Below are 17,222 nucleotides of genomic sequence, written 5' to 3'. Positions count from 1 at the left end.
GTTGTAGTCTGAATATTCTGGAGGGCATTTGCCCCTGCCCTAGGGCATCTTCTGCAATCTCAGTTGTGCAGTAGAGTGTAAAACTAACACAGGTGCCCAGAGTAGCCATGAGGATATATCTTAGAAGAATGGAGGCATTCCACCTCAGGATTCAACTCTTTTCAACTAGCAAATCAAAAATGTTATTTGCCCAAATAAACTTTCAGTGCTAGAAAGCAGTCTCACACTGGCAATTACCAGCAGAATTGGCATATATTACACTGGAGGGAATTTTTTTTCTCAGTAATATGCAGTAGATAAGCAGTTCCTCGGTCCTTCTCCCATCATTGCCAGCAGCCCTTGCTCAAGTTCACTCACCAATGTGCTTCCCATACATGTGATAATAGAAGGAGATGCAGAATCGGGCAGTCATGTTGTACATTGGACTGATTAACCTAGCTTTGTCATCCTTCACCCGTGGTGCAGAGGCTTCGATGAACATGTAGTTGCCTGAAGAGCAAAGGAACAAGGGTAAGGAAAATCACAGTTACATCTCCCTCAGTGACACCATGGTGGGGAAATATAAGCTGCAGAACTGGTGAGTCTGGGGAGCTAAGCTGGAGCTGTGTGCCCTTGGCTGCATTCTTGCTTCTGAAACTCACAGAACTTGGGCCATGGACAACCTCACCAACCCTCTGCTTTGCTCCACTCTCCACTTTCTGCTTCTCCCTGACTTTTGTAGTTTTCAAATTGAGTTCTGGAGGAACCTGACACTCCTTGGGACCAAGCGTTTTGCCATGAAAGAACTAGCAGCTGCAGAAAAGCTCCCCTAAGTGCAGCAAGCCCTCTTCTCCTCCAGGGTTCAGCTACAGGAGAATATAGTGCTGTGAACAGTGCCCCTGAACCCTCGTTGCTAGGGAATGCAAGGAGGCAGGTGCTGCTGCACAGGTGTCTGGTTCCCTAAGCAGGGAAAAGCATGCTGGACAAGGTACATCTTTGGGCGGACCCAGCATGCCTCTTCTTGGTTCTTGTTCTCCCTTCAGAGCTGGAAAGACCTGACATGCTCCCAGTAGGAACCGATGACAGGAGGCTCAGGGAGCTCTTCCAGTTGGCTTGAGCCTCCCATCTTCTCACTGCTGTGGTTCCTTCAGCCCTCTCTGCTGCTTGGGGTTGCCCCTAGCATGTTTCCTTCCATTACTTTACATTGGCATCCAGTACTAGATTGCCTACAGCAACCCACGTGGCGTCTTTATGGAACAAGAGAAATGACAAAATAAGGTTGAATAGCCCCCCCCCCACAAAAAAAATAAAAAGGGTCATGCTATTTGGAACAGTATAATAGTCTCTTCTCAAAGGCTGTAGTGAACCATGGCACAGGGGACTGCAGAATTCCGTGGATTGCTGCATCAAAAGCCATTTCTGGTCATTTCTGTGCGCTTCGGCAGGATCCCTCCCCTACAGCAACACTTGCTTCTCTCTTCTGTGACTTCAAAGTAAGCGTCACTGAAACAAGGACATTTGGCAGCAGGCAATTAGCCAGTAACAAGGACTAATGCTCTCCTGATTCCCCTAAACAAAGCTGTGGGAGTTTTAATTGGGTATTTAATGTGAATAAGAAACATGCAAATCAACCGCCTGTTCCCCATGCCCAATAGAGAGCAGCTGTGTGTGTGTGTGTGTGTGTGTGTGTGTGGCCAATCAATTTTATCCCCCTGTCCCAAGGTGGAGTATGATAATGAAAGCTAAATTGGTCCTGGAGAGGCCTTTGCAAAATCCAGAGCCAACTATTCTCTCGATCATCTGCAAACCCTTGGAGCACTCCTTCTCGTGTAGAGGCACCCGCTACATGAGAATTTAAGGGTATGGAGCATGCGGGGGGGGGGGGGAGGGATGCATGGGGGGAGGAAAAAAGACTGAGCAGCAGGGGGTTAGGACCCAACAGATGGTGCGCTATTACAGCTGCTCGCATGGGCGTGAGAGGCAGGAGAAGTAAGACGTGAGGAAGTTGGAAGATAGAAATCTCAAGGTGATAGATTTGGAGGAAGTAAATAAAAAGAAAGCAGATGCGCATGCAGATGAGGCTGATGGCTAACACTCCCTTCTAAGTCAGTTTAGGGTGCTGACAAACGGATCCCAAACTCTCCTGCCCTCCACCCCCACCTTGCTAAAAGTCTAATTGAGAAGAAATCAGGATTAGGCAAGTGCAGGGTACGTAATTTCGTAAAGCTGAGACAAAGAAGACTGGAAGCTTACGTACCTTCTGGTGTCCCACTGAAATCCATAGTTGGGCCTGTATTGGCAGAGCGCTTGGGATCATGGGTTAGGCTGCTCTGACGAGTCCAGTCAAAGTTGTCTGACGTATCTTGTGTATAACCACAGATCTTCTCATCTTCAAAGTGGCAAGTGTTACCTTCAGGCAGAATTAGGCTAATTAGTAGCTTCTCCGAAAGTGTCCTTGTTGAGGAGGTAAAAAGAACTGCCTCAAAATATTTATATTTCTGCAATGAGACTATTGCCAATTCTTGAGGACAAAGAACATTTCCTGTACAAGATAGTAACCAGGAAAAGGCACAGAAACTAAAAGAATAATCTTATCTTTCTTCTGTAGCAATGAATAAATGTGGGAGAGTAAAATCCATATACCAACAAGAAACTCTCTGCCTGTGTACAGATGTGCTGATCAGACACTTTCAGATTGGTATGATCGATGCATCCAATTAAAGCAAACAACATGTAGATTTGTTTTTGAAATGCTTTTTAAACATTTTCCCAGATGACTACTGAAGTCCTAAAAATCTCTGTTGCTTGTCATGGACAAGAGCACCTATGACAAAGTTGATGTCATAAACTATATGTACATATATTCACTGTTTCAAGAGCTAGAGAAATGGAGCCTAAATGGATGCATAGGCTTTTCAATCTCTGGTTATTCAGCACTAAAGCTATGAATGTACTTAGCAAGTCCGAACAGCAGTAAGATGGAAAACTGAGTGAGCATATGTGTTCTCTGATCCCTGGCTCTCCAACACTATTGGTTCTTGCAGAAGATGCAGCCCAAGGCAGTGGAGATGCCTACTCATGTGAAGTCCTAAAGGCTTTTAAGCAGGCTCCCTTAGGGGCTGCATCACCCCTTATGTCCCCCTGATCATTGTGATCAGAGGGGGCCCTTCCAATGGAGCCACATGTGCTGGTGGCTTGCCTCAAGAGCACTTGCAGCCTAGCATTTCGTGCTGTCTGGAAGACAGTTTTGATAATGATTACGCAAGGCCCCCACGGTTCCTATGCACTGGCATCTTCTTAAGATCCATCTCTTCCCAGAAGTGTGACCCAGCCAGCTCTAGTCTGGAGCACTGAGCAGAGCTTGTGGTTTTATTGCTTATTAGAATGTTTTATTACTTTTCAGTTATTTATTGTTTTATTGTTTTTTTCATGGTAATGGCACTGCATGTTCACCACTTTGATAACTCTGTGGAAAGCAGTATATACACTGGTGTAATAAGATACCAAAGGGAGCGAACCTGCTGCAAGCTTCCAAACTCAGAGGCTTATGAGCATCCAAGGCAAGGCATGCGGTGCATCAGTGGCAGTCGCTGCTGTCATTCCCTGCAGTTTCTTTAGATGACTGTTTTCAGAGGGTTAGATTTATCTTTGGGGCCATGATAAGCCTGAGGAGGGATATGACAGCCCAATTCAAGTACTTGCAAGGCTGCCCCAAAGAGGAAGGCCAGGATCTCTTCTCAGTTATCCCAGAGTGCAGGACATGGAATGATAGGCTCAAGTTACACCAATTCAGGTTCCAGCTAAACATCAGGATGGTGTTCCTGATTGTTAGAGCAGTACAACAGTGGAGCCAGTTACCTGGGGAGATCATGGGTTCTCCCACACAGCCATCTGTACAGCCATCAAGAAAAGATGCTTTAATTTGGAGTCCTGCACTGAGCAGGGGGTTGGATTTGATGGCCTCCTTGGCCCCAACTCCACTATTCTGATTCTGTGAATTGGTGTTAGCTCTTGGCCCCAGCCTCCTCCACTTTCCCTTCTAAGGTCCAATTGTGGCTCTGGGGGCAGGGAAAGGCATTCTGAAGAATCCTATGGCCTCACAGATGATGTGGGGGCATTGGATTGTGCTTGAAATGTGCTTCTGTATACATGTATATTCTGGCTTTTCAGTGCATCACGTTGTGGGAAGCCATGTGCATGCATGGAAGATCCTAGTTCTCCAATTTTTGGAGTTTCCCAATACTTCTGTGAATCTTCACCCATCACTATTTGCTGTTGATGAACTAGGAAATGAATGAAGTGGTGCAAGGAAATTCAGGAGGGCTGAATAACATAAAAGGGAACAATTCCGGGACAAGCAGCCAAAAATCTTTGATAAAGTCAGGTCATGTAGCAAAAGAACACACATCAGAGTCCTGAAGAGAGAATTTTTTTAAATGTTACCTCCCCTCTTGACTATTTTTCTTATTTATTGCCTTATTTTAATAGTGCTATTTTGTTCTTTTATGGCCTAAAACCTGGTAATTTTATTCTACTGTTTTGCCATTTGTAAACTGCTTTGGGATGATAATTATTTTCAAAAGGAATGCTTAAAAACCATTAAATAAAAATAAGTTATGAGTCAGTGTTTTGTATTGCATTTCCTCCTATACTTCAACCATTACGTCAAGGTCCCACATTATATGTAAGTATGAAAAAATATGAGGGGAAACAGTAGAACTTGTAAGAAGTAGATGAAGCAAATAATGAGATATGATTATTATGACATTGCATTTACATCCCAACACTCTTCCTCTTGTGAGGATCCAAGACAGCTAACATAGCTTCATTTTGTCATCACGACAAGCCTTTGAGATAGGCTAGACTGAGTGACTGGTCCAAAGTCACCCTGGGAGCTTCATGGCCAAGTGGGGACTAGAACCCAAATCTCTTGGCTCCTCAATTCAACACTAACCATCACACCATTGGCTCTCCATGATGAAAAAGAGAAGTGGACAGCCTTAAATGTAAGGGAAAGTCTTGGAAAAGACACACAAAGAATGGCTTTAGATAGCCACTGTTTACTGCTTGGCTCAGTTAATTACTCCAATAAGGATTCTGTGAATGCTCACTGTGATATAAAACAGGATTGCAGAACCACAGGCTGGTAGGCCACATCAAACTCAACCAAGTCTGGGTTGGGCCCTCCAAGCAGGAGGACCTGCTAAGTTAAGTGCAGGACTCAACTTGAAGCGTGCCAAAAGAGTGGGCCCCACACCGAAACAAAGAGGAAAGCCCTCAGGCTGAGTCCATGTGCCTACAGATTTTCCTTGGATCAGCTTAAGATCCAAGGAGAAGCCGTTTTTGAAATACAGAATTGCTGCTTGCCTTGGTTTGGCCTTGCTTTCTCAGTCTGCATTTGGCCTTATTCACTTCCAGCCTTAGCGCGGTGAAGGGCACATGATAACATTACAGTCATTACAGTGAGAAACCGGCCAGGTTTTAATCTCGATGGCTGCCGTTTGCAGAGGCCTGTCTGGGCTTGCCAGAGGATGCTGCGGGCGGCACTTTAAGGGAACTGTTCAGAGCAGCCAGTGGCCAGGCCTGAAGTGCTGCTGCAGGTAAGCTTCTACCAAATGCTGGAGCATGGCGGCCCTGTGGAGGCTCAGCTGGCTAGAGAGCGCCTGAAAATGAATGCAGCAGCCAAAGGGAGCTTGGCTGTCCACTTAACTGCTAATTAACCCTGACTAAGTGCTCTCTACGCGGTCCATTCATTTCTAATTAGCATCCTAATCCAAATTAGCTGCTGTGTGTAATGCAAGCACTGGGACTGCCCAGCATCTGGAGCTGGAAGAGGAAAGGGACATGCACACAGGAGATCTGAGGCTCCGGGAATCTCAAGAACAGCCTCCCCGGTTTATTTGATCTGCTTTGTGACCAGATCGACAGGCAGGAACTGAGGCGACGCGGCAGCTGCTTAGCAGCTCTTCCAAGGAGTTATGTGAATGAGATGGCTGAGCTCCAGTTCTTGCGGTGTTGATCAAGACACACAAAGAGTCCTGCTGCAGGCATTAAAGGCTGCTGGACCCAGCTTGGTAATTCTAACACCATCTACTTTCCAGCTGCACCTGGAGGCTGATGAGAGGGTTTTGTGGCTCTAACCAAAGTCCCAATTTACAAAAGAAACTAGACCATCAGAAGGTAGAACATTTTGAAGGTCATTCAGTGCAAAGCCCCTCCGGGAGCACCCTACACCCTGCAGCAAGGCACGGTTTATCACATCTCCCAAAGCAGTTCTACAGATTTCAGTTTATTGCCCAAACAAATTAAATATCAAAGTTGTAATTAAAAGCTGTATCCAAAAGGAAACGAAAAGCTGCAGCAGTGAGGTGCAGTGTAATTCTGAGGTCATGTAGTAATTATCAAGATAAGAGACTGTCACTGTATGATGGCAGCATTCACCCCCTCATGCATGCATTAAGCTCAGCAGGGACAAACCAGTTTTCTCCATGCTGGACCAGAGAGTGGAGACACAGCACTGGACTAACGGCCTGGCTAGTCCAGTCCACATGAAGCTACCAATATGCCTCAGGGCTAATTCACTTCCCCATTTTACTCATTTGGGGAGGAAGAATTTAGGCCTGGCCCAGCTAGTCCTACCCATCAGTTTATTAGTGCTTCCAAAGCTGGCAACTCCCATAGTCAGGTGGTTGGCCAGGGGATGCATCCCAGCAATGGCCATATCTTTGGACAGAGCATCTGTGCACTCCACGTTTTCATCCTGGTTTGCACTGTGGAAGGGAGGCTTATTTTATATTTCTAGTATCATAGCTTTCCACAAATGGTCTTTTGAATCTGGCAAGTAAGAAGAGCCAAACTAGATTAGACCAAAGGTCAGTACTTGGCTCAGCACTCTGTTCTTAAGGTGGTCAGCCAGATACCTATGGGAAACCCACAGATAGCGCATGATTGCAAGACTACCCTCCCACTCATGGGTTTCAGCAACTAGAATTCGTAGGCCTACTGCAAGAATCCCTTCACTTGGCCCTTCTGGGCCACAACACAGCATCAACTGAAAAATGCATGGGAACAAGTTTCCAAAAGTTTCAGAAACAAACAGAAAGGGGGATTTAAGGAGGTGGAATGTAATCAACAGAACTGGAATTTGATCAGAGCATTAGTAGTGCATTCTAAACCTATTTACAAGCAAAAAAGAAAGGGGAAAATTCAGTTGGGAACTCTAATGACCACAAATAATCATGGAGCCGGTCAAACCAGGAATGGAGTAAAATAATTTTTCAGAATTAGATTTAGTTTTGCTATGGTCAGGCTTGTTGCTGTTTACTGTCAAGGTGCCTCAAGATGAAGCACTAGCCTTTTCTCCTTCTCAGTCTCTTTGGCCAGATGATGTTGTACAACCCTGAAGCATGCAAGCCCTAATGACATTAAGCATGACTGTCTTATTAGCCAAAGAAAAAATGGATGAAGAAATTATTATATTAAGTAATTCTCCGAGTCTGTAAATTAATCAACATCATGTGTCCCTGGAACAGGCTGTTTTAGAGATTTAGTCATGACATCTTTCAAAATCTAAAATGAGATTTACCTGGGCAACCATGTGAGATGTCTCCCCCAGTCTTTTCGGTCACCCCCTCCCCCAATTCTCCACGAAGAGCAGTTGCAGATTTTAGTGCAGAAGGAGGCAGAAAGAATTCAGAAGTTCTACCCACAGCTGAGTTCTAAAGGGGAAGATGCAAGCTGACTTCCAGAACTTGGCCATAAAATTAATTTATGTTCTTCATGGCTAGGCATATGTGAGAATTTTGCATTCATCTGAGACCAGAACACACCCTGCTTTGCAACCTGAACATGAACATATCTTGCAAGCAAAAGCTGCACATTCCTGAGCTTGTTAAAGTCTTGCAAAATGTATATATTAGAAACATACATAATTTTGAGAAATGCAGATTTTCATGTTTTAGTTAATGGAATGAAACTATACATTTGGCTATAGAAGCAGGAAAACTGGCAATCAGGCATGGGCGTGAAGCAGACTGTGCTTTGAGGAAGAACTCACTGAGTTTGGCTCTTGCTCACTGATTTCCCCATTCCTAATCATGGGTGTTGTGGTGACATTTCACATTTTAAATAAAAACAATAGAAAGGAGCCCTTCAAAACAGGAGCGTAAGAAGAGGCCTGCTGGATCAGACCAAGGGTCTACCTCGCCCAGTGCTCTGTTCCACACAAGTGCCCACAGGATCCCGCACGAGCAGCCACCTGGCAACCTGCACCCTCAAATGGGGGCTGGATCCTACCATCTGGCTCCTGCTCACCACTAGACCCATCCAGCAGAATGATAACAAGGGTGATTGTGTATGGCTAGTTGAGCAGTCCTGGGCTAGGGTTAGTGTCATGGGCTATCAACTGGGACCGGGAAATTCTTGGGAACCCTGATTTTTGTCTGTAGACATTTTGAACTCCACTGACAGTGTTGAGATGGCAGCCAATAAAAAGCAATAAAACTGAGCTGCTCTTCAGAAGAGAAACCAAACAGAAACAGTAAGAGGGACTTTGGGATATCCCTGAGCATGATCTAAAAGCACATTTATTTATGTATTATTAACAAAAGGAACAGGGCTTCACATGATTAAAACAGTTTGATGCAGTGGAGCCTTCAAACAAAGCTATGCAGGTGTTAACGTTGGGCGTACTGTGCCTGCCCTATCTGAGTGAAGTCATGGCTACCAACACTCCTAGGTCTGGCTCCCGCCACAATGCCCCACTTTAGCCCACTGAGGGAGCAGGGTCTGTCTACTTCATTCCCCTGAAGTGGGGCAGCCCCACAGCAGTGGGGAGGGGGTAGTTGTACAAGATTATAAGATTGTGTAAATTGTATATTGATTTCAAAAGTATGTGCTGGTTAGGAAAGATTGCCACCTAGCTCCTGAAGATGGCACTGCAGGTTTCAAATACATGGCCACAATTATTTAAGAAGAACGGATGCATTCTACAAAGCCCAATAACCTTCTAGCTTTATTGGGCACACTTTTAGGGTTCTCTTAATCTGTGTGCCAAATTTCAAGTGCCGGAGGAGAGCCCTCAAAATATGGACAGATAGCCAGACTGATGCATGACCATGTTTATTGTTCCAGATCATGTGTGTTTCTGGAAGCTGTTATCATGATCACCCCACCCAATGGCAGTTCCCAAGAATGCAAGTCAATACAAGAAACATATAAAATGTTATACTGTGCCTGTGGTGAAGGTGGAGGGCCCAGGGCAAGCTGCCCTGGGCAGGCCTAGTGTTTGGATGGAAGATTCACTGCTATCCAAACTCATCACAGAACAAAGACATGCATGGCTCACTCTGAAGGGCATTTCATGTTTGGCAAACATCCTGTCTGCTTTGCAAACGTAGAGAAGCTAAAATGTCTGAGTAGATGGGCCTTTGCCGAGACAATTAGGAAGAGGGAGGCTGTTTCTCTTTTCTTTCTAAAAGATGATTTTATACAATAGCACAAACTGTTCCTCATAATGAAAAATAGTTTAGGTATATGCTTTCAAGTCTTATATGCTTAGAGAAAGTAACACAGAAATGAATGCAAATGCGAAGAGTGGGAGGAAAGACTGCGGGCACACCCTCTTTCCAGCTGTGCTTGAAATGAATGCGCTCTTGGTGCTGAGAGAGTGACGCTGGCCACTTCTTTGCCATGCCCTCACGGGGTTTCAATGGCAGAGTCAACAGACTAGGGCAAAAAGAAATGCTGCAGCCTTCAAATCATGACAGTTGGGAAATGGTGGGGGGGGAACACGCTTGCCTTTGGCAGGGAGTGTGGCTTTTGGTATAGCACAAGTGTGCAGGTTCACGTCTCGGAATTTCCACTTCAGGGGACCTCAGCTGGCAGGGCTGGATGAGAAGAACCTCCTTCTCAGAGCTTGGTGAGATTAACCAGGCAGATTAGACAGAACAGGGCAACCTGGCAACTCTTTTTTTCTTCTAAGAACTCAGTTCCATAAATGTTTAGGCAGAAAAAATGTCTGGCAGTTGTAGGACTTTTTTCTGTCATGCATAGAATTGAGGCCTTAGAAGACAGGATGAACTGGGTTTGTTGTAAATGTCCTACTTAAAAGTAAGCTTAATATGGACTTGAATAATGTAGGTTTTAGTTGGTTGATTTGTGAAGTGTCTAACTCAAGTTGACCCACAGAACATCAGGGTCATCTAAGCAACCTCATCTGTCTAATTGCCTTGTGTTTCTAGGATAATTGTTAATGGACAGGTAGGCTGAGGAGGATTTTAGAGCATCCGAAAGTAGACAGGGTTCTGAAACATAATGCATGTATTGTGTTTTGTTTAGTCACAAAGTCATGTCCGACCCATCACGGCCCCATGCACTGTACACACACACACACACATTCATTCAATGCCTTTTCACGGATTACAAAAATCAAAACCAGTGCCAAGTAAATAGGTGGCTCCAAAGCAGAAGCTGCTCCATGTTCCCAACTTTTTATTCAACTATGGTTGCTACACTTCTAATAAAGAAGCAATAACTTTATCTACAGAGTATTATTTTATGGGTGAGCTCACCATTTGCTTTCTGAAACTGAAGCAAATAACCCTTTTCTCTTAGAATCATCCTGTTCATTTTAAACACCTGGGATCTGGCATTTTGAAGATAATAAGAGTTCAACAGAGCTCAATGAGAACACTGTGAATAGAGTCAGACTCTAACATTTAGTTCTGGGGCCAAATCTTTTGAACCTGATGTGGAACTTGGCCTTGACTATTGGCAGCTTTAATAAATGTGGTGTAGGTCAGTGCGCACAGGAGGCAAAAAGAGAGGGGGCTGAAGTGAAAGTGTGTGTGCGTGCGTGCTATACACACATACCTGTACTCTCTCTTAAATCTATTTAATCTTTCACTCCGGCTCCCCTCGCTTTTTATGCTTCACAATATTTAGACTGAGAAGCTGCAAGAAAGAAATCAGTCTGCTTGATTTCAGAGCAGCCGAGTGCCTACTAGAAACTTAATAAATATTAACTGTTGATAATGAAACTGCGGCCAGCCCTACCCAGAAGCACAAAGGCCATGTGACTCAGGCGACCGCTCAGGAGGGAAGGCAGGTCACATTTTCCCATCTGCTGTCCCTGCTTCTGCCTAGCTGCTGCAGCCCGCCCTCCAACCAGCCCCCGTGTGTAGCCACCACTGCTTTGTTGCTATGACAAATGCTTTGAACGTTTTGCACTCTCTGGTGCACCACTGCCTCACTCTGAGGTGGGCATGAGGGTGAGGTGACCCAGGAGAGCACCTGGTCACCTTGGTGGCATTTCCTGAACCCACAGTGCTTTGCTCTGAGCAAAGCGCCCCTGTGGTGTCTAGGAGACAGTATCCAAAGAAGTAGATAAACATGGGAGCTTATTAGCACTTACCTACTGGGTTGGGATAGCTGATTGCTAGGAAAGGAAACAGAAACAGAATTTATAAGATTATTGTTAGATTTGTATGATTGCACATGAAGTCACAACAGGAGCAAAAAGTCTGTACTTTCCCAAAGATATTTTATTATTCCTGCTCACATCCCTCAGTACCCTACCTTCCTGGACTGGAATATGAGATCAAGAGTAGACAGCAGTTGTCCAGGTTCTTAAACTGGTACAAACAGAGACTGGCTAAAATATTTTTTTTCCTGCAAGAATGAAGGTTGTAGTTTTAATATGCTCATCTTATTCATTCATGGAACTTTATGGAAACTCCACTAGTGCCAAGTTTTTTCTTGCTTTGATGAAAGAAAAAACAGGCATGAAATGTGTGTTGGGGGGACACCTGGGTGAGGAATTTTAACAGGCTACCCATGCATGGTGCTCCAAACTGGGAACAGGGTCCTGCTTTAAAAGGGGCCCTCTTTTTAATTTTTTAAAAATGTTAGGCTTGGCCACATATTATGCATTTCATGTATCATGTTGTTTATCCCTGAGAAAACTCAGCAGAAGGTGTGCCAATGGCTGGGAAGAGGGAAACAGTGGCAGCTGATACCATCTTCTAAAATTAAATTCTTTCTGAAATAGGATTTGGGGAGAGGATTAAATCTATGATTTGGCTTCCTATCGGATAAAAGCCCATGTCAAATGGAGGATTTGAATCCTTTGAAAATCTGAGGCTATGTGCAATCCCAAAGTTGTATTTGGCACAGATATGCATAGAGGAGTGTAGGTCCTTTTACGTTTCATGCCAAAAAATTAGCTACCCTGATGGGTGTGATGGAATGGAGCTTGATGTTCCTTAGGAACTGAATCCGAGGCTCACAGAATCTTCTGTACTTTGGGACCCTCTTAAACAAAATGCAGTGCCTAAACTTTCTTAGGTTTGTGCAATTATATATGTATCCGTCTATGCATCTTTCATTGACAAAGGATTCATGGATAATGAACAGAATGAAGAATCGAATGGCAGGAGTTAAGTTGGATAACACGTTACAGACCGACTGCTATTGCTAAGGTGGTCAGGCCCTGTGCTCTGCCTGGTTGGAGATGACCTAAGAACCCTAGATGTACTCTTGGGAAGAAGAGCAGGGTGCAAAAATATGGAGCAAATGAACAAACAAACCCAGTGGTGGTGCTTATTTGGCTCCTCAAACTTTCGTGAGTTATTCTGAGAAACGGTATCAGAGCTACTAAAATTTCCCTGGGGAAATACACGCCTTTGGGTCAGTTCCTGTCTGGTGCACTGTGCTTCAGAAAGGGCCTTGATCACTTTATTGAGAAAGGAAGGGAAGCGAGGCTTACGTTCTATATAGTGGATGATGCGGGTGGCCGTGTCCCCAGTCCCAAACCGCGTGATGGGTGTCAAGCGAACTTCATAGCTCTGTGGCACCTTCAGGTCGGTCAGGAGGTGTTCCTGTAGCATGCCCTTTTCCATCTTCCGCACAGAAATTGATTTGGGGGGCAAGTCCTTGTGATTCAGCTGCAGAGACAGAAATCAGGGTTTGGTCAGGCAACATAAATGGTTCTGATGGCGGAAGGACACTTGTGTGCTTCTTGTCCAGGTGTTCCTTCTCGTCTCTTCTTGCCAATCAAGACTGCAATTTAGAGTGAATGTTGCAGCCAGGCACTTTGCAAGTTCCTGCACATCTGGCATAGTGCTAAATCTTAACATACGGAATATGATTAGAGACTCTTGGAAGTTAAAAAAGAAAAAGCCATTTCCAGACTTCATTTTCACACGTGGAATGTGAAAGAAGGCCAAACCAAGCATGATTTTAAAGATACAGTTATTTAACCAAGCTACATCTTTTCTCCCATTTCATTTATTTTTACTCTCAGGTAGGTTCAACTCAAGAGCCACCATCTGGCCAGGACCCTAATTTGTTCTATAGAATACTTATGCTATTTAGATTTGTGATAAACTGAGAGGGGCTTCCCTTAAAGCCCCACCCCCATGTAGGATCCTGATCAAGGTGGACCTCCATATGTTTCCCCTAGAATGAAAAAAAGAAGCCATAGCAGCTAGTTATGTCTTTAAAACAATGTTTGTTTTAGTCCTCAGACTCAAGAACATCAGGTCTGTATTTTGTGCAGCAGGCCTCTTTCACGGATTATAGAGCAAGGAAGTGGGATATGCCACCGTGTAACATTTGAGAGGGTGCTGCAGCCAGTCCTATTTTTAATGAGCCACGCTCCACTCACATACATGCATAGTGGGTGCGGATTTGCACAGCTCCATTCTGTCTGTTGGAAGCTTCCTCACCATGTCAGCCAAGCAACAATATTCCACTTCCGTGGCAACCTCCACGGAGCATGAGCTATTGTAGCCGTAGAGAGGCCAAGTCTGGTTCCAAGTCTGGTCACTGTGCAACTTAGAACAAAATGTTTTTGCTAGGGAGACAGCTGACCCTAGGTTGGGGACAACTGTTCCATTATGGCTGGTACGCTCAGCTGTCTCAAGGCCAAACCACATAACAAAGTTTGCAGATATGGAACACTTGGCCTTTTCTGCTTGCAAATGCACAGTATGAATGGATCGTGCCATTTTCTTTCCAGCAGTCTTGTGATCTGCAACCTTGATTTTGTAAAATGGAGCTTTGTGGTTATGAAAGGGAGCAAACTGTATATACAAGATATTCATACAGTTCATCTGCTATCCATGCATCTTCCCCTGGAAGCCTTCTGGACATCATGTGCAATGATCAATCCTCAGAGCTTTTTCAGACATGGCATATTGTGGAATCCTTCTTGCATTATTAAGTGTGCTGATGCAAATATTTTAATGCACCATAGAATATATAAAAGAGTAATTCCAAATAAAATACATCTTGGCTAAAGAAGGGGACAAAGGGACCCAGTATCCCCAATTACTGCTTAGTTTTTAGTATTTTTTCAAATGCCCCTTTCTCCAGGTAGATTGTCCCTTCCAGTTTGCTTCTGTTATGCCCTGATGACATTCTTTCTGTTCATGAAAGAGGAGATTAATTCAGTACCAGTCTCAATGCTACCAGAATAGCATTTGCATTTCCTGTGAAAGGCTTCATGTTAATTATGTCCTTCTTTCATACTTTTCCTAATTTGCCTAAAGAGAACTATCATCTCGTTGCATAAACAAACATCATATAAGAACAAAAAGATACATGGAGAAGAGGACATCTAAGAACAGCGAAGACTCTTAGACCATGCCTGGACAATCACATCTCAGCTTAAAATGTTGGAATAAGAATACAGCTCCTTCAGTCCTGACTTCAAGCAATCTGGCCAATGAACCAGGAAGTCTTCCACTGAATATAGTTACCTATTATGTCTAATGAGGAAACTATGTGAAATGGCTTTGGAATAAGCCATGATATTAAACCAACTTCAAAACATAGGTTAATGACTTTTTTTTTTTCATTTTGAAGATGTCGACCATAGTTTCTCAGTTTAGATGTAAATGAAAACAGTAGTTAAGGCAAAAATTGCTTTTTTGTTTGCTTGGCTGCTCATCTGGCTGGAAGAGGAAAGAGCTGCATACATATGAAACCTCACCATATACAGGTCTTATACTCCTATACTGCCCGAACTCCTATACTGCTCCTATACTGCCCAAACTCCACCTGCCTGCTCCATTACTACCTTACCAGCCTCATCACCACCTTACAAGCCTTGTGCTGAGGCTGATGCTGTTGCTGGCTGCATCACTGAACGTGCTCAGTGGTTTGTCAAGTGAATAAAATTATTTCCAACTGAAGAAACACATTGTTGTTTCTTAAACACACCCATATAAAACATTGAGAGGCAATGTGTTCCTACCAGAGAGAGACAGGCCAGTTTCCATGAGCAGCTGTGGGCAGCCTGCTCCCTAGCCCACTGTTCCTGACATCCTGACATTGGCTGCCCCCAATAGTTCCCTGTTGAGTGGGCTCCTAGCATTGAGGCCAGGAGCAGCCAACCCAGAAGCTTCCTCCTGCCTGCTAAGCACAGGGGCAACTAAACGCCCCTTTTGCTCTCTGTACCTCAAGAAGTCTGGAGCTCATGGACTCCCAAGAGCCTCTCCATTTAGGTACAGCCTGGAGTCCTTCAGAGTCCCATTGATTTCAGTTGCATCTATGCTTGCATAACATCTTTGATAGATGGAACCAAAATTAGTATGTGTGTGCATGTGCAGCCTGATGGAAGTAGTTGCAGAGGTTGCCTTCTCTTTCTGCAGACATCAGACATGATCCTTTAAGCCTCCAGCTGAATAGGAGCAAAGGTGACCAGAGATCTTTGCACTCCTCCCTCCCCTGATCCTTTCACCTGCCAGCCCATACAGAACAGGCCTCCTCAGACACAACAATAAACTCTGGTTTTTCATTACGTGAATAATCTAGATGAGCTGAATTACTCTCACATTCTCCCCTCCCCTCTCTGCGTGTAGCATGGCTGTCAGGATATGATAGGAAGCTTTCCTTTCCATTTTCAGTTGACTACAGCTGAGCATTTCACCTAAAGCCCAAAACTATGAATAGTTTAAACCATGGCTTATCGAAACAAGCCAGCATTATAGTCCAAGGTTTGAAGTGGTTTGCTTCAGTAAACTATAGTTAAGACAAGTCACAGTTTGTCCAGAATCAGACAAAATGCAAAACCACAGCTGATTAAAAATGGAAGCAAAAGCTTCTGATCTCCTCACTTATCATAGAAACATAGAAACAGAGCGAGTCAGAAGGAGCCTCCTGGACCATCTAGTCTGACCTCTGGCAACAGCCGGCTCCGCTCACAACGTGCCCACCATGTTCATGTCCAGCCTATCTTTGAACACCCTCACCGATGGGGCCTCAAGCACCTCCTGGGAAAGCCCATTCCATACCCTCAGGATCCTAACTGTCAGGAAGTGCTTCCTGGCATCTAAATGGAACCTTGGCTCCCTGAGCCTTGCTCCGTTGGAGCACATCCTGCCTTCCTCTGCAGGGGAGAACAGGTCTCCACCCATCTCCATGTGACATCCCCTCACATATATTTATGTTGCCAACATATCCCCTCTGAGTGTCCTCTTCTGCAGGCTGAAGAGTCCCAGTTCCCTCAGTCTCGCCTCATACCCCATCCCCTGCAAACCGGCCACCAACCTTGTGGCCCTACGCTGCACTGACTCTAACCTGGCTATATCCTTTCTGTAATGAGGGGCCCAAAACTGAGCACAATACTCCAGTTGCGGGCACACCAGAGTCTTATAGAGTGGTAGTAATATCTCTCTTGATCCAGAAGCCACACTTCTGGCTATGCAACTAAGGGTGGCGTTCGCCCTCTTGACCACTGCATCACACTGCTGACTCATGTTTAGCCTGCAGTCAACCAGTACCCCAGGGTCCCTTTCACAAGTGCCCTGGGGGACCCCACTTGTCACTGGCCGCCATCTCGATGATTCCCCACTAATGGTTACCCTCTGCTTTCGGTCAGTCAACCATGCCCTAATCCACCAGACAATGCTTTGGTGTATCTCAAAACCCCTCAGTCTCTCTATCAGGATATCATGGGGCACTTTGTCAAAGGCCTTGATGAAATCCAGGTAAACCACATCCACTGCATCCCCTCCATCTAGCCATCTCGAAATCTTGTCATAGAATTCCACAAGGTTTGTCTGGCAGGACCTGTTTTTGCAGAAACCGTGTTGTGTGGCTGTCAGCCTCCCTTCCCTATCTAGCATCACTAGATCTCTCAGTATTATGAGCCTTTCCACTGTTTTTCCTACAATGGACATAAGGCTAACTGGTCTGTAATTCCCCATGTCCCTTCGACTACCCTTTTTGAAAATTGG

General features: G+C 44.8%; 1 protein-coding gene across 1 annotated transcript in view; it reads right to left on the bottom strand.

Annotated features, from left to right (window-relative positions):
* Positions 1–17,222, bottom strand: part of MDGA1 (MAM domain containing glycosylphosphatidylinositol anchor 1) — a 192,711-nt gene that overhangs the window by 46,811 nt on the left and 128,678 nt on the right. Inside the window, exons 10-13 of the mRNA XM_044450534.1 lie at positions 12,746–12,923; positions 11,393–11,416; positions 2,237–2,389; positions 358–489 (exon numbers count right to left, since the gene is read on the bottom strand). Coding sequence (XP_044306469.1) covers positions 358–489; positions 2,237–2,389; positions 11,393–11,416; positions 12,746–12,923 — 487 coding nt within the window. The remainder of the gene's footprint in view (positions 1–357; positions 490–2,236; positions 2,390–11,392; positions 11,417–12,745; positions 12,924–17,222) is intronic.

Source organism: Varanus komodoensis, unplaced genomic scaffold, assembly GCF_004798865.1.
Source record: "Varanus komodoensis strain SLA01 unplaced genomic scaffold, ASM479886v1 scaffold1, whole genome shotgun sequence".
Classification (NCBI taxonomy): Eukaryota; Metazoa; Chordata; class Lepidosauria; order Squamata; family Varanidae; genus Varanus; species Varanus komodoensis.
This window is presented reverse-complemented; position numbering and strand designations above follow the sequence as displayed.